The sequence below is a fragment of the Thermothelomyces thermophilus genome, chromosome 6 (genome assembly GCF_000226095.1).
Source record: "Thermothelomyces thermophilus ATCC 42464 chromosome 6, complete sequence".
Classification (NCBI taxonomy): domain Eukaryota; kingdom Fungi; phylum Ascomycota; class Sordariomycetes; order Sordariales; family Chaetomiaceae; genus Thermothelomyces; species Thermothelomyces thermophilus.
In genome coordinates, this window is record NC_016477.1 from 1,102,344 (window position 1) to 1,118,660 (window position 16,317).

At 58.0% G+C, this 16,317-nt stretch overlaps 5 protein-coding genes and 1 non-coding gene across 6 annotated transcripts; 2 read left to right on the top strand and 4 right to left on the bottom strand.

Moving 5' to 3' along the window:
* The first annotated feature begins 1,066 nt into the window (after positions 1–1,066).
* MYCTH_2310074 (uncharacterized protein) lies at positions 1,067–3,349 on the top strand. The gene has a single exon (XM_003665838.1). The coding sequence runs from the start codon at positions 1,236–1,238 to the stop codon at positions 3,327–3,329; it is 2,094 nt and encodes a 697-aa protein (XP_003665886.1). The 5' UTR covers positions 1,067–1,235; the 3' UTR covers positions 3,330–3,349.
* Positions 3,350–3,775: 426 nt separating this feature from the next.
* Positions 3,776–5,607, top strand: MYCTH_2310076 (uncharacterized protein). Its single transcript, XM_003665839.1, has one exon. It carries the CDS (start codon positions 3,871–3,873, stop codon positions 5,536–5,538), a length of 1,668 nt encoding a protein of 555 aa, XP_003665887.1. The 5' UTR covers positions 3,776–3,870; the 3' UTR covers positions 5,539–5,607.
* Positions 5,537–8,200, bottom strand: MYCTH_74803 (uncharacterized protein; the record flags this gene model as incomplete). Its single annotated transcript, XM_003665840.1, has 5 exons — positions 5,537–6,560; positions 6,756–7,298; positions 7,364–7,556; positions 7,610–7,819; positions 8,107–8,200. The coding sequence occupies 5 exons, from the start codon at positions 8,198–8,200 to the stop codon at positions 5,660–5,662; spliced, it is 1,941 nt and encodes a 646-aa protein (XP_003665888.1). The 3' UTR covers positions 5,537–5,659.
* Positions 8,201–8,639: 439 nt separating this feature from the next.
* MYCTH_98222 (sugar transporter-like protein) lies at positions 8,640–10,843 on the bottom strand (the record flags this gene model as incomplete). The annotated part of the gene is made up of 5 exons (XM_003665841.1): positions 8,640–8,724; positions 9,034–9,700; positions 9,800–10,045; positions 10,099–10,668; positions 10,729–10,843. 5 exons carry the CDS (start codon positions 10,841–10,843, stop codon positions 8,640–8,642), a joined length of 1,683 nt encoding a protein of 560 aa, XP_003665889.1.
* Positions 10,844–12,625: 1,782 nt separating this feature from the next.
* On the bottom strand, positions 12,626–12,699 carry MYCTH_t179. The gene has a single exon. It is a non-coding gene; the product is annotated as a tRNA-Val (tRNA).
* A 1,254-nt stretch (positions 12,700–13,953) lies between these two features.
* MYCTH_2310081 (uncharacterized protein) lies at positions 13,954–15,400 on the bottom strand. The gene is made up of 2 exons (XM_003665842.1): positions 14,744–15,400; positions 13,954–14,679 (listed from the first exon to the last, which is right to left on the bottom strand). The coding sequence occupies exons 1-2, from the start codon at positions 15,033–15,035 to the stop codon at positions 14,213–14,215; spliced, it is 759 nt and encodes a 252-aa protein (XP_003665890.1). The 5' UTR covers positions 15,036–15,400; the 3' UTR covers positions 13,954–14,212.
* Positions 15,401–16,317: the final 917 nt, after the last annotated feature.

Genomic DNA, 16,317 nt, shown 5'->3' on the forward strand with positions numbered 1-16,317 from the left:
GGGGGGCGGCGCAGGCAGGACCGGGAATGGGATGCCGACCAAGAGGGAACTGATCCCGTACAACCTAGGAAGGGACGGGTAAGTCCTGATGAACGGAAAAAAATTGTGGAACAAGATGTTGCTGGATGAAGGAGGAGTGGAGGATCATACATTAGACGGTGACGGGATGATGACGGCGAGGAATGAATGGTTGGGAGGAATAGGTGCAACTCCTGCGTCCCGGCACTGGGCGCGTCGCTTACGAAGAAACAGTGGATGTAGATGGGTTGTGTATGTAGGTAGAATAATAGCCATGGTGGATGGGATAGTGGAATAGCTTGCGATCGTCTGGCATTTGAGGGTAGGGTGGATATCCGATAACACGGCGATGAGATGGGAAAGGATAGGACGGGTGACAGTTACTGAGGCACTAAAAATTCATCTTATCTGCGCATTTCAGTTCCTTTTTTTTTTTTTTTTTTTTTTTTTTTTGAGGGACCATGAGCTTGTGACGAAACTGGCTGTGGCATCCGATCCTCGTTGTTAATAACTAGATTGCTTGAATGAACCGTGCTCGGAAGGTGCTCAGAAGAGAAACTCCAATCACGGCACCAAGGCGTCTGCTGTTGGTTACAGCCGCTGACCTCAAGGCCAATAGCATCGAAGCAAAGCTTGGGTCTCTAGCAAAGCGCCAGGTTCTGAAGATAACATTGACTTTTATTCTTCCATGTGATCTCCCGAAGCGCGCTCCCGAGCGTTGTGAAGTGGGAAAAAGTGAAGTTCATCTCCGACAACTCGACCCCATAAAAAAAAACTTTTTTTTCGGGGATAAGAGAGGCCGAGTATTCTATTCGACACAAGTGCGTACCACGAAACTATGCTTGGTCCTCCATATTCTCCGTCCGTGTCCATACGCTGTACACAGTACATTACGGATTACCACTCTGTAGGCTTCTCGCTCTGTGTTTCGCCCATCTACGACCCTGAAGGTCAGAAGCGGGGCCGCTGCTCGCGGACAATGTGGGCCTCACCGCCCGGCAGAATCCGGAAAATATTCCGGGTTCCTTCCAGATTCCGCAGTTAAGTCGTGGGCAGAGCGCGGCAGCAGCTCGAATTGCGACTGACTCACTCGCGCCTTCTTAGCTCGCATGCGCCCTGGCTCACCGGCGGCTCTCTTTTGGTGCTGCTTTGCCGGAAACGTGAGAAAACGGGCGGTACCGCGGCTCCGCTACATTCCAATTGCACCCAGTCGCGCAATGTCGGACGCAGTTTACGACCTCAGCGCTACTCCCGCCGAGGGGCAGCGCATCAAGCATAACAATGTCGTCTACACAACAGTCAAGGAGGGCCTTGCCCACATCCTAATCCCCGAGGACTCGGCCAAGCCGGGACAGTCGGTACAGGAGGTCTTTTACAATCCGATTCAGCAGTTCAACCGTGACTTGACCGTTCTCGCCATGAAGGCCTACGGAAAGGAGCGCATAGCGCAGAAGCAGGCCGCCAGCAGAGCCCGGGCCGGCAAGCACGCCGACAAGAAGAGAAAGCGGCGTGGTGAGCAGGCACAGGGCGAGCAGGCAGAGGGCGAACGCCCGGCCAAGTCTCCGAAGTTGAGTGGAGAAGAGGCGACAGAGTCGACCGAAGACGCGGCGCCGCCAGATGCGGAAATGCAAGACGTGGCAGCGGAGCGCGCACCAGAGGATGCTGCGGGCGCCGAGCAACAACAGCCTGGCGATGTTGCCGCCGGTGAGACCGAGGCAAACGCGCCGGCCAACAGTGGTGGCAATGAGGCGAAGAGAGAGCCCAAGATTCCCTTCACCATCCTCGACGCCCTCTCGGCCAGCGGTCTCCGCGCCCTGCGCTATGCCCGGGAAATACCATTTGCCACGAGCGTAACCGCCAACGATATTCTCAAGACCGCCGCGGAAGCGATCGAGCGCAATGCCGTCCACAACGGTCTCCGCGACAAGATCAACATATCGGTAGATGATGCCATGGCACACATGTACAGCATCGTCGTGAAGGAGCTGCGCCGGACCTCCCTGTCCAAAAACAAGCCCGGGCCGAGCGAGAAGTACGACATTATCGACCTCGACCCGTACGGGAGCGCGGCCCCCTTCCTTGACGCCGCCGTCCAGGCGGTTCGTGACGACGGCGGTCTCCTGTGTGTCACCTGCACGGATTCGGGAGTGTGGGCGTCCAACGGCTATCCCGAGAAATGCTACTCCCTGTACGGCGGCATTCCCGTGAAAGGCTGGTATTCCCACGAGGTCGGGATCCGGCTGATCCTGCACGCGATCGAGACGGCGGCCGCCAAATACGGTCTCGCGATGGAGCCACTGCTCTCTCTGTCGGTTGACTTTTACTGCCGAGTCTTTGTCCGGATCAAGAAAGCCCCGTTTCTGGTCAAGTTTCAGGGGGGCAAGAACATGGTGGTCTACAGCTGCGGCACGGGTTGCGGATCCTGGACGACGCAGCTGCTCATGAAGAACAAGCCCGCCCCGAACAAGAAGGGCGACGGGATCTTCTACAAGCACGGCTTCACCAGGGCGCCGACGACAGGGACCTGGTGCGAGCACTGCGGGTCGACCATGCATCTCGCCGGTCCGATGTACGCGGGGCGCATTCACTCGCCCGAGTTCATCAAGACCGTCATTGCCGAGGCGGAAGAGGCGCCTCCCGAGATTTACGGTACCAAAGAGAGAATCAGGGGCGTGCTGCAGACGGCGCTTGAGGAGTTCCTGCCTTCTCCCGAGGAGATGGAGGCCGAGGCCGACGAGGGCGGCGACGGCACACAGAACAAGCCCAAGAAGAACCTAGCGGAAGCGAAAGCGGCCGCCATCGACCCATACCCCTTCTACTTCCATCCTGCGCACGTCTCGGGCATCTTGCACTGTTCTAGCCCTTCCGAACCCGCGCTGAGGGGGGCCCTCATCCGCCTCGGGTATCGTGTTACCCGGAGCCACTGCAAGGCTGGTAGCATGAAGACGGATGCTCCGTGGTCCGTCATCTGGCACGTCTTCAGGGAGTGGATCCGGCAAAAAGCACCGGTGAAGGAGGAAAATATCAAACCAGGCAGCGTCGCCTACCGCCTTCTGCGCCTGGAGAAGAAAGCTGCGGGAGGAGAGGCGGCTCACGAGACCGAGGACGGCAGCCAAGAGAGCAAAACAGCGGAGGCATCTGAGGCCCCTAACTCTGGTGAGACATCGGCGGAGAAGGGCACGGATGTCACGAAGCAAGAGGTGGTTTTTGACGAGCAACTCGGGCGGTACCAGGACAAGAAGAAGTACGTCCGGTACCAGATGAATCCGAGGGAGAACTGGGGGCCCATGAACAGAGCCAAGGGGAAATGATGCTCTCCCTCATTCATTCAATGTTGAGTGTTGAGCCAATCTACTCGCAGCAACTCTCCGCCGGCGGTATAACGGCGTTGGGAGTTTTCGCGGGCGGGGGTAGCCAAGATGCATGGACGAGACCCCAAACGCTGAAAGAGTAAAAAACGCCGACCGGGGAAGGTCGGTACCTCCGGTGTTCTGCCACCGGCTTTGGGGCCATAGTGTGTCCTTGCGGCGTCCCACTTGCTTCGGCCCACTCCACGTTAGAGAGCCCCGCGAGCCGTGATAACGCAATTCAAGCTCCCCCGCCCCCTTTCCCGCTTACCGCTTACCCCAGCTCGCATTTGACTCGACGATGGCTGCAATGATCAACTGCTTACGAAGAATTAGAAATCCTAATATTGTGTGAGCCCATACCTCGGACTTTTCTCATTACTGCGCCCGTGCTTAGATTCTCGAGAATACATCCCCAGTTTCAACCGCCTTGATACCCCACGCTTTGAAACTTTAAAAAAAAGGTCCCGAGCTCCCAACCACCTAGAACGCCGAATTCTCTTAAATGACAGTCCAGGACACATCCGGAGATTCCAGCGTACAACGCCCAGCAGCCAGTGGTACCCCGGAGAATGACAAGATCCATCCTGCCATTTCCACCGAGAGCCAAGATGGCGAGAGTCGCAAGAATGCCCTCGCCGGGATCAAACGGGAGGAAATCATCTTCGTGCTGCCCGGGAAGGGTGATAAACAGGGAAGTTACCTGATCTTCTCCCTCTCCGAGGACCCGACTGCAAACGGAGACAAGCCCTTTGTCCTCAACATCGTGCAATGCAAGCAGCACGAACTCGCCGACGACCTGTCAGGCTTTGTCTTGTCCCAAGACAGCTCTCCGCCAACACACTTGAGCAGCCCGCGTGAGCTCCACGTCGTGGTCTCGACCGGCTCAGGTCTTCGGCGCGCTGAGACCTTCTACCAGGAGGTTTTGTGCCCGTTGTTGGATGCTGTCGGGCTGCAGCCGAGCGAGTCCGAGGACGCGAGAGGGTATCGGGTGACGGTGACGAAGAACTCCAGCACCATTCGGGAGTTTGCGAGAGAGCTAGGGGCAGATGCGGGCGCCGGAGGGAAGACGGTCGTCCTCCTCAGCGGCGACGGAGGCGTAGTCGATCTCCTGAACGGCCTGGACCACGCGTCCCATCCCCCCCGGACGCCAACCATCGCACTGCTTCCCCTGGGAACAGGCAACGCCCTCTTCCACTCCCTCCACAAGCCACACTATTCCACCGGCGCGGAGAACCCCGGCGGCCCGTCCCCGCTTGTCGTCGGCCTGCGCACCCTTTTCAAGACCACCACCACCGCAGCACCGCTCCCTACCTTCAAAGCGTCCTTCTCCCCGGGGGCAACGCTGATCTCCGGCCCTGACTTTGAGGAGGCCGCCACCGCCGCCGAGAACCCTCCCGCTGCTTCGAACACCGGGAACGATGGCGACGGAGAGCAGCAGCAGCACCACCACCACCACCACCACCACCGCCACCACCACCCCGCCGTCACCCACCTGGTCGGCGCCATCGTCGCCTCCTACGGCTTCCACGCCAGCCTCGTCTGGGAGAGCGACACACCCGCCTACCGCGTGCACGGCGACAAGCGGTTCGGCATGGCGGCGGGCGAGCTGCTCAAGGTGGGGCACGCCTACGACGCCCGGGTGGAAGTTCGTCGGCGGCGGCGGCGGCAGCAGCAGCAGCAGCAGCAACGCGATGCTGTGCACGGCGGCGGCGGCGACGGCGGCGAGGATGATGGGTTCTCGGTTCTCGTCGTCCCTCGCGGCGAAGACGGCGGTGATGGTGGTGGTCGTCGTGGTGGTGGTCGTGGTCGTGGCAAGTTCAACTACGTCCTCGCCACGCTCGTGTCGAACCTCGAAAAGACGTTCACCATCTCGCCGGCCGGGCGGCCGCTCGACGGGCGGCTGCGGCTGGTGTACTTTGGGGACGTGGGCGGGGACAAGACGATGCAGATCATGATGGCGGCGTACCGCGACGGGGCGCACGTGGCCATGCCCGAGGTCGGGTACGAGGAGGTGGAGGAGGTCCGGGTGACGGTCGACGAGGACGACCCGAGGTGGCGCAAGGTTTGTATCGACGGGAGCATCGTGGAGCTGGAAAAAGGTGGGTGGATGAGGGTCGAGAGGGAAGAAGGGACAAGGTTGAAAGTATTGGTTGATGCCGGAACCGACTGAGTGACTGTACGTACTTTGTTTGTATGTACTACTAGTACTATATACATACCACAGACGTACACATCCAGGGTCCTTCCTACGTCAATCTTGAGGCTCCCTCCCCCTCAACCGAGATCGAAACTTAGCCACCGCCCATCAACTTCTTCACCCGCCTCTCCATCCCCTCCTCAAACTCGTCCACTCCCCTCTCCAACACAGTCAGCTTACCCGCCGCCAGCTTGTACACTACCCGTCTCCTCAAATTCCCCCCTTCGTCTTCGTCGTCGTCGCCGTCGCCGTCCTGCTCCTTCTCCGCATCACTCCTCCTCTCCTCGTCATCCACCGCTCCCTCCACCACGCCCCTCATGAACCACCGATCGTGCGAGACGAGCACCACGGCTCCCTTCCACCCCCGCAGCGCCGCCCTCAGCGCCGCGACCGTCTCGTAGTCCAGGTGGGTCGTCACCTCGTCGAGCACCAGCAGGCCCGGCCGGGACCACAGCAGGCGCGTTAGCTCGCAGCGGACCAGCTGCCCGCCGGACAGCTTGCGCAGGGGCACGTCCGAGGCGGTCCGGCCGGGCAGGCCCAGCGACCCCAGCAGGCCGCGCAGCTCGCCCTCGTCCAGCGCGCCGCCGGCCTCCCGCGCCAGCAGCGCCAGCGCCGTCAGCGACGGCTCGGCCCGGCCGAGCGACTGCAAGCCCTCGACCGCGTGCTGCGAGTAGTACGACATGCGCAGGCGCGGGTGCGTCGTCACGGCGCCCGTCTGCCGCGCCCCCGCCGGCGCCGGGTCGCCGACCAGGACGCGGATCAGCGTCGACTTGCCCGCCCCGTTGAGGCCCAGGATGCCGACCCGGTCGCCCTCGCCGACCGCGAGGGTCACGTCCTGGAGGGTCGGGGGAGCCGGGTTGGCGGCGCTGGTGGTGGTCGTGGCTCCTCCTCCCCCTTTGGCGGGCGGGTAGCGGAAGGTGACCTTCTCGAGGGAGAGCAGAGCGCCCGGGAAGCGCAGGTCGGGCGGGTCCGGCAGAATGATGGACACGCCGCGCTCGTCCTGCGGGATGGCGATCTCGGCGCGCGCCGAGAAGTGGTGCCCGACCAGGTCGCGGTTCAGCTTGAACCGGCCTCCCCTCTCGTTGACCTGCATGCCCATGCGGTCGTCCAGGCGCTTCTGTCGGGATTTGGCCTGGCGGATCTTGTTCTGGTCGTCGTTCTTGCGGCCCTGGGCGAGGTTGTGCCGGATGGACTCTTGCATGTGGGCTCTCTGCTTGTCCTGGGCTTCTTTCATCCTGGTGAGGTACTGCTTCTTCTCGGCTTGGGCGGCCTCGTAGGTCGGCAGATCGCCGTGGAAGTAGGTCAGGTTCTTGTCCTTGAGGATGAGCAGGTCGGTGCAGACGGAGCTGGTGAAGTCGCGGTCGTGCGAGACGAGGATGAGGGTCGGCGGCGTGGGCAGGTCTTCGAGGCTCTGGAGGAAGCGCTGCAGCCAGATAATACCTAGGAGGTCCAAAAAGTTGGTGGGCTCGTCGAGGATGAGGATGTCGCTTTCCTGGAGCAGCGCCGTCGCCAGGGCGCTGCGCATGCGCCAGCCTCCCGAGAGGCTGTCCGCCTGTTTGGCCATGTAGGCGTCGGTGAAGCCGAGGCCGCTCAGAATCTTTTTGGCGCGCGACTCGATGCCGGCCATCCGAGACGGCCCGACTTGGAGTTGGAGGTCGGCTAGCATATCGACCGCCTCTTGGGTTTCGGCCTGCAGAGTCTCGGCCGAGATCTCGTCTGCGGGCTGCTCGTTTCTGCTCGGGTGTCAGGGCGCGCCGGCTACGTTCAAGTTCCAGGGGTCAGGCGGGCATCTCCTTACAGCGCAGCGGACTGAGCAACCGCTTTCTCGTGCTCGACCAGCGCCTTTCGTGCCTGCAGACCCCTTGCACCGCTCCTGAGTCTCGCGTCCTTGTCCAGGACAAAGAGGCGCTTCTGCATGCGCTGGTGACGGAGTTTGCGCAACGCCCGAAGCGCACCATAGGCGTCCGCACTATTTACTCCGGCTGAAAGTACTGGTACGTAGATGTCAGGCTTGTTTTCTTGCTGGAGTCGACTAGGCACATACAGCTGATTTCCTGCTCCAGCTCGCTTCTGGACGTAGCCTTGTTGATCACATCCTCGAGGACAGTGAGCCCCTCCTTGCTGCTGCGCTGCGCCTCGGGGGGGAGAAGGTCTTCCGCGCTGGCATCGCTGATGCTTGTCTGTTGAAGGATGGACACTCTCGTCTCCTCCGGGATGCCGGGGATGAGCTTGTCGGCAATGGCCCGCAAGAGGGCTTGAAGCGCCGCGTCAGTCGCGTGCACTAAGCTGACCACCCTCGCGCTCGCTTACTGGACTTGCCCGAGCCGTTTCTCCCGACTAAGGCATAGCGGCTTCCGGCCTTCAAACGTAGTTTCGCACCGCTCAAGATCTCAGTCCCCTCGGCGGCGGCTTTTGCTTTGCCTTTCCCTTTTGGCTTCTCTCCGCTGCCGGAGGTGACGGTGATGTTGAGGCCTTCGATATCCAGCTGGGCCCCTATTAGCCACACCGTCAAATCTTCCCCTTAGAACCGTAGTGGTCCACCTACCTCGCGATAGTTCGGACTCTCGATGTGGAAGCGTGTCTGCTTGCACGACACTAGAATGGTCGAGACAGACTCGGCTGAGATGGATGTCATTGCAATTGAAAGCAGTTTGGAACGCTGATCTAATGAGGGGTAAGTCAAAGGCAGCAGAAGAAACTCTTGAAAAAGTATCGTCGCCAGAGACTGCTGCAACCCTTCACATAGGCATTTCAGCAATGAACGCAAACCCAAAGTCCTCAAGTATTACCGTCTCACATCTGTTCTCCTATCCATCCATTTCCCTCGAGTTCTAACAAAGTGGCGCGATTGGCTGAAGCCAGCGTCTAAAGCCAAGAAGCTGCCATTGCACCAACGGCGATCAACCGAATGGGCTCCGTATTTCGTAAATGTTTCCCTTCACGGCAATTGACGGTTCGGCCGTGAGTCACGCCGGATGCGGTGGTCTCCGTTTCGGCCCCACTCGAAGTCGGATCCATCTGCCGCTTATCATCTTCGGCCCAGTACCTGCCGGGGCGGAACTTTTTTTTTTCAATCATCTTTGAAGCAATGGCGAGACGGCATTGTTGGATTTGAGAACTTTGATCAGTGAACTACTCTGTAAGTCGGGCATGCATGGCCTGCGAGTTGTGGCCAACAAAAAGCAAACAACATCAGAGGACTACGGAGTCCCCCAAGTTGTTCCTTCCTGCTTGGGCGAAAAAAAAAAAGAGCCAAAAGCGGGCATATATTCCGCGTTCCGATTAAATTACTAGGGTTCAATTCAGAAAAAGAAAATCCACGAGCTATGCGGGCGTTCATTCGCCGCCGGCCAAACCCCCATCTCATCCTACCACCCGTTGTTGTGAAAAATGAGCGAACCAGACCCCCTCTCACCACCCACCGACTCCTCCGGCTTCGTGCCCTCCCCAGTCCCCATCGACAACGACCTGAGCCTCCCCATCTGCGCGGCAAACGTTGTCGTGGGCTTCCAACCGGCCGACCTCCTCGGCGTCGTCTCCACCATCATGGTATCGATCTGCTCCAGCGTCAGGCCCTTCATCTCGGGCACCAGGAAGTACGCAAACGCCCCGCTCAGGAGGCACAGCGAACCCCAGATGAAGAAGACACGGGGCCCGAGCGCGGCAGACCCGGGCTCTTCGCCGACCATGTAGGGCGTGACGACGGCCATGATGCAGTTCCAGAACCAGTTGGACGCGGTGGCGATGCCGACGCCCCGCGAGCGGATCGGCAGCGGGAAGCACTCGCCGATGACAACCCAACCGACGGGGCCCCATGTGCATGCGAAGAAGAAGATGTTGATGCAGATAAAGGCTATCATGGCCCGCACCGCGGCCGTGTCGTCGCCGCCGTCGCGCGCCACCTCGGGCCGCCCCGCCGTGACCCCGACGATGGCGACGACGAACTGCGACACGAACATGCCGAGCGCACCCCAGTTGAGCAGCGGCCGCCGCCCGAGGTACTCGATTGCCCAGAAGGAGACCGGGGTCGACAGGACGTTGACCAGCGTTGTAATGAGCGAGATGAGGAAAGGGTTGTTGATGGTGCCTAGTTGCTGGAAGAAAGTGGTACCGAAGTAAAAGATGAAGTTGATACCTACCGTCACGTCAGCACATCTAGTTCGGGAGGGTATTGTTTTCATCTTGGTCGGGATGGATAACTGCTTACCCGTGAGCTGCTGCATCATTTGCATACCGGCCCCCAGGAGGGTGCGTCGGAGATTGCTGTTGCCTTTCCTCAGAGACCCCTGGAAGGGGGCCATCCACGACCCGATGTAGCTCGTCTGCGGGATGACCTGCATCTCGTATTCGTGGTTCGCCACAATTTCGGCAAGCTCGTCCTTGATGTAGTTGGAGTCGATCGGCTGACCTCGAACGAGAGACAGATCCCTTGCTGCAGCCTGAAACTGGCCCTTCATGACGTGAAAACGCGGGGACTCGGCTGCTGCATGTTGGTACCGGGTCAGGATCGGAGGATATCGGCACAATACTCACGGAGGATGAACAAGCCAACGCCCAAAATCAATGCCCACAGGAACTGGACGCCAATCGGGATGCGGTATGAGCCGGTGTCGTTGCGGTTCGCCGTGGCATAGTCGACGCAGTTCGCCAGCAGGATCCCCAGCGTGATGCAGAATTGGTATCCCGAAACCAAGGCGCCTCGAACCTTCTTGGGAGCAACCTCGGCCATGTAGAGAAGGATGGTGGCAGAGATGAAGCCTACACCGAGACCCGAGACCAAACGGCCCATGACGAAGAGAGCGACCTGGTTGGTCGACGCGATCTCGAGGACACACCCGACGCTGAACACGACACAGCCGATAATGATGGTCGGTCGACGGCCGATGAAGTCGGCTACGTCACCGGCGATGAGCGCTCCGAAAAAGGTACGGCAGGATAGAATGGATGTCATGAGCGACTTCGTCGACGACGGGAGTGCGAACTGGGTCGGGTCGACGTCGACTGGCCGGCCAGCATCATAGTCATATTGAAGTCCGGTATATTGTGTGATGAAGTAGGGCATGCCTAGCACGCCTGACATCCAACCCGTGTCATATCCAAAAACTAATGGAGGTCAGTCTGATCTCCGGGCTGGAGTCCGAAGGAGAAAAAAAAAAAACTCACATATTCCGCCAAAGGCCGCAAAGGCGCAAAGCAGATAGGCCTTGAAAGTCACGGGCGCCTCAACCCTCGACAGGTCGGCCGTTCCCGTGAGGGGATATGCCGCTACGCCAACCATGGTACTAGGATGTCGATCATATCATGAGGCGAGGAGGCAGCGGGGAGAGAAGGTGGAAACCCGCGCGAGCTCGACGAGGAGTGGGTGGGCTCGGGATCGATATATCTGATAACTAGGGGTTTCGTTTTCCGTAACGGATATCACAGCTCAACCCGGTCGCCCGTGCCTGATATCAAACCGACCATATCTTGGAGGTCCAGAACGTCGGCCACGGGATAGATGACTGTGGTTAATGTATGTATATACACACATACAGCACGCCAGCATCTGGAGATGGGACGGATCGGTTGTCAAAGCGAGCCAGGACAGGACAAGGCAGCTGGCTGGGCGAAGAGGATGGACCCCCGGCCCATATGTGCACGGTTGGGTCAAAGCCACCATCCAGGGATGGATAAGGCGTCCTGATGGTGCCTTGGCGGAACGTGCTTGGGACCATAGAAATCAGTTACACAACACTAGTGTACCCGACGAGTCGGTTCTGGGCCTTATTACGGAGTAGAGCTAACTAAAAACGACATGACACACGCCCCAGCCCATGCCGGATCACACCAGAAGAGCCAGGGGCTAGCAGAGGAAGTTTGCTTCTGATCCCTCGGGGCTGGAACCGATGCGAAGGGAAAAAAAGAATAAATGGCAGGTGATGTGATTCACACCGCGCATTAATATTGATGCCCAATCCAGAAATTTCAAATCGCATGCAAGACCGGGTTGCTGAGTGCAGTGTTGACCGTCGCATAATGTGCGTCGTTGCACAATGCTGCCATGTTTACATCTAGGGCTAATAGTTACTCCGCAGGTCCGGAGTACCCATACATTAATGGTAGCGTACTCCGTACCGTACCTACGTGATTCCGGGGAGTTGGGGGGGGAGCGTTGAAGATGTTCCCACTCGCCAATGGCTACCTTCTAGTGTATTTCCCAACTCTCCCAACCCCACATATTCGTGCTTCCGCAGTCAATGACTCGAGAGACCTAGCAGACACTATTGTCCTGGCAGCATTATGCCCGCATACCAGAGTAACAACCTCCTGGTTTCTCTCTTATTAGTGCTGAAGCGGACACGCAAACTTCTCCAATGGGCGGTCAGCCCCAAGCATTGCCCGCACGCCCGTTCCGAAATGAAAAGCCCTGCGTGAGGGATGCACAGTGCGCCCTGACGCTTGGAGCGACGACAAGAATAGCACAAAAGGAACTATCAATTCTCAGGCACACCGTTCTAAGACATGCTCGATACGGGAAAGGTAGCCGTTAGGCATCTTCTTCCTCAGGCACCGGCATGCAAACATGGACGCCGATCACAAGCCTGGAACCTGGAAAATGACTGCCAGATTGTTGCGGAGATCTCGTGTGCTCCACCTCCCAGAACAACTTCGGGAAGGAAGCGAGGGCGCTACAGCCACTAGTGAAGAAACGGTTCTGCTCCTGCTTTCTCTTCAACAAGACCCTGCAGTTTCCCAGGCTATTCTACTGTCTTTGTTTTGTCGGTGGCTCAACAGCATGCCCAGATCATGTTTGCATGCATCCCCTTCCTTTGATTCGTTGTAAAGAAGTGCCGGCATACAATACTCCGTACTACAACACACAATAGCATCCGGTGGGGAGATCTACACTAAGCCTGGGCTTGGTCCCGGTGCCCGGATGCGTGGGAGATCATCGACCATCGCCGAGACCAAGACAAGGGATCGGCATGACAACCACGCTGCTGGTATATTACACCAACTGCTACGAGAAATAAAGAAACAAGAAAAAGAACGGTTTGTTTGAAGCAAAAGGAAAGGCTAATGATTTCGTCCAGGTTCGAACTGGAGACCTTCAGTGTGTTAGACTGACGTGATAACCAACTACACCACGAAACCATGTCCTGTTGTTGCGAATGCATTTGCAGGGTTCCCCATATCTGAGAGGGCGGTTGTTGCACCATTCACGCCTTTTACCAACAGTACTCGGTAAGGATTAGTTAATTTCCAGAACAATGAAGAGACGTTTTGGTATCTGAAGCCAAAGGGGTCGCTGTGGGGTTTTGTAAACCGTAGCAAGGGAAGAACTTCGGCCTCGATGCTCACCTTACATGTACGGCGGCCACCATGCCCTATCTTGGTTTCGATGGCACAGCTTATAGAGAAGTCGGAAGCAGTGTTGAGGGAGAACCATTGGGTCGTGAAGCCTGAACAATCGCCGTAGCAACAAACACTCGGCCAAACTAACAGCCACCACTCGGTGAAACCCTCCTGCTTCGCCAACGGCGGTGTGTCCTGTTACTCGTGATTCTTGATCGCACAATACCCTTCAGTCCGTTACGTCAAGAGAGCTGGGGCGATAAGGAGGTGTGGGTGGGTGTCGGGGAGGTGGTGGGCAGCTAGATCCTAAGTGTATCAAGCAGGGCAGTGGTAGGCGATAGCCGATAGTGGAAGCAGGTCTCCTTGAGTGGCTTGGACTCGTCTGAGCTGTCCGTCACAACGAGCAACTAGTTGCCGAACCAAACAATTCTCGAATGGATAGAATTCCCCCCTGGTTGCCTCTCCTGCTCGTCCCCTCGAACTAACGCGCCAGCCAAGACGAGCTATGTACTCCGTACGCAGTAAGGAAAGGTCTTCTTGCTCCACAAGGGGGAAATCCTCCAAGGCAGACTCATCCTTTCCGGGCTGGACCCCTTGATAATATCGTGTGCAGGGCTCCCACGTGGTTGACCTATCGTCGCGTCGGCTTCCTTGCCGATGTTGGCATGAAAATACCACATGACATTACATAGGTCAATGCTGAATCGCCACCGACATCGTGCCCAAGCCGCGTAGTGTAGTGTAGTGTAGTGTATCGGCAACTGCATCCCCGTCTCGCTCGCCAAATATCCCCTTGGCATACCTCATGACCCGGCAAGCAACACAAGGGCGCCCAAAGGGTTGTACAAAACCGGCACATTCGCGTCTTCGACTCGGGGAGAAACATGGCACACACAAACTTCCGTATGTACAGACCGCACAATTAGCAAAGCACAAAAGCCCGAGGCTGGCCCCGGCAGAGTATCAAAGTAGAAGGAGATCAACAGCCCGTCATATGCACACCGCAAGAGCAAAAACGCGCCCAACAGAACCGCCCCAATTCCGGCGAAATTAAAAAAGATCTCATCCGGATGCCCAAGTAACCTTCCCCGCCCCCTCCCGTTCCCCCTCCCTTCTCTCCCGTCTCTGCATTCCCCTGCATGCCTCTAGCCACTGTCCGAGGACACGGACATCCCAAGCCATGCACAAAAATTAGAGATGATGAATTTAAGTAGTGCCTCTGTCTTGTCGTGTCTCGTTATCTCATCAAGCAGTGTCCCCGGACTTAGCTACCGACTGTATCCATGTCGATGGACGGAGCCGGTTCATGGGCTTAGAGAAGGGCAGCAATGCCGGCCGCCAACAAGACGAGGGCGGTCGCGGGAGCGACAACGCTGCCGGCGCCCTCGTCAATCTTGGTCTGGGTCGGCTGGGGAGGCGAGACGGTCGAGATGGAGGTCGAGTTGATCTGGATAGGGTTCGAGCTGGGCACGAACGTGGGGATGATGGTGGTAGAAGGGACGACGAACGAGGTGGAGTTCCGAGAGGCGGAGGTCGAGTGGCTGGAGGAGGACGTGGTGGACGGCTTGGTGGTGGTGGTGCTCGACGTCGAGGTCGAGCTCGTCGAGGTCGAAGTCGAGGTCGAGGTCGAGGTCGAGCTGGCGGGGGGAGGGGTCTGCGAGACCAGACCGCCCGGCAAGCCGTACGCGGCGGCGCACGCTTCCAAGTCCATCCCCTCGGGGCAGCACCAAGTCTCGCCCTTCTTGTCGGCGGTGCAGTAGTATCCCTTCTCGCAAGAGCCTAGGGGAGAATGGGTCAGCATCAGACGGCCATCGTTAACACGCAACCGATATTCACCACGTACCGCCGGACTGGTTAGGGCAGCAAATCTCCCCGACCGTCGGGTTGTAGCAGTGGGTAAGATCGTCGTTGGAGACGCATGTTTCGTAACCGGCACCGCACGCCGCGGCGCAGGTGTCGCCGTTGTTGCACTCGACCGGCTCCGGCTGGTAACCCGAATCATCTTGGCGGCGGGCGATGCCGAAGAGGGCGCGAGTCGAGGTCCTCATCAACGTCGGCTTGTAAGGCATCGGCTCGGCGGCGACATTGGCGGCAAGAGCGAATGCCGCAAAGGCGGCGATCGACTTGACGAGCATCGTGGCGGTGAAACGGAGACGTGTGAAGCGGAAGACTGGCGCGGGCTTTGGTCGGGCTACTTTTGGAGGGAAAAAGGATCGTAGGGGCAGCCGAGGCGGTAGGCGCTGAAAGAAAGTGTTTGGAAACGAAAACGAATGGATCGAGTGCAAGACTCTTCAACAGTGAATGACTGTTTCTTTGTGCGAAAGGAGCGGGTGGGATGGACTGACAAGATGAGGGTGAGCGAGAGAAATGAGAGCGGGCGGCGGTAAGCGTGAAATTGGGCGGCAACTGTCTGGGGGCGCGCGCCAGTCCCTCTTTGGGTTACCCTGGAGCAACTTGGGGAAGTCCCTGGAGCGCGTATGGGGCGCCAAGCAACCACTCATCGCATCTCCTTTAATTTACTATGTACGGAGTAGGTAGTTAATGCCGGCACCCCTGCCTGCCCTGATGAATGGCAGCTGCTCCTTGCATCGTGCCTTGGCAATCCAGGAACACCAATCATGGCAGATCTCATCGCAACGCGCCCTGTTCATCCAGTTTGCCAGCGGTCCAATTGTCTCAATCGTTTCAACTGTGTCATACTTGGATATTCGGCTCATTCCACTGCTACAACCAATGCTGAAAAATCTGCGGCGCACCTTTGCGATACTCGAAAACCTAAGCTGAAAAATTACATACTCTGTGTACACTAATGAGCTCTCTTGGTTGAGCATGTACATACATCCAACGTTTTGCGCAAGGATGGCGCTGCCTCGCTGAACGGTTTGGGAATCCATCCTCGGTAAGCTTACCGTTAAGGTGATGCTGGCACCTCTTGGCAGCTGTCCGCATTCTGTCAGGGTAACATCTGCGAAATGAGCCAAGCACCAATAACAATGATCGCATGCGAGATCGACAAAGAACCAAGGAATCTGGCCAGCTGCAGGTCTCACCGGATGTTTACACTAATTTTCGACTTCTCTCTCCCTTCCCCCTTTTTTATAGTCTTTCCTCCCGCTTGAACTTTGAGATCACAGCCAAATGCTTTACTTGATAGCGTTGTGTGTTGAGCCGAGAGACTTGCAAGTCGACTTCGGAACCTCTCTCTGCTCGCGCAGCACTCGCGTGCCGTCGGCGTCCAAACCCTGAGAAGACGTGACTGGGGCCACAACATCGGACAACTTGCCAATCTGAGTCATTAACTTAACTGCGTTTTGCTAACCTTCCCGGTAGTGAAATGATGGCCTGTGCTTTTTTCAGGGTTCAGATCCCGGTTTCGGCGCCGCATCCCCGCGCTACTCGTTGGTTCTCCCCACCTCC

Bases quoted from the DNA above. Each gene is read 5' to 3' on its own strand.
- MYCTH_2310074 (XM_003665838.1), top strand. From the start codon at position 1,236: ATGTCGGACGCAGTTTACGACCTCAGCGCTACTCCCGCCGAGGGGCAG.
- MYCTH_2310076 (XM_003665839.1), top strand. From the start codon at position 3,871: ATGACAGTCCAGGACACATCCGGAGATTCCAGCGTACAACGCCCAGCA.
- MYCTH_2310081 (XM_003665842.1), bottom strand. From the start codon at position 15,035: ATGCTCGTCAAGTCGATCGCCGCCTTTGCGGCATTCGCTCTTGCCGCC. The intron at 14,680-14,743 runs GTACGTGGTGAA...ATTCTCCCCTAG, and splicing joins CTGCCCTAACCAGTCCGGCG to GCTCTTGCGAGAAGGGATAC.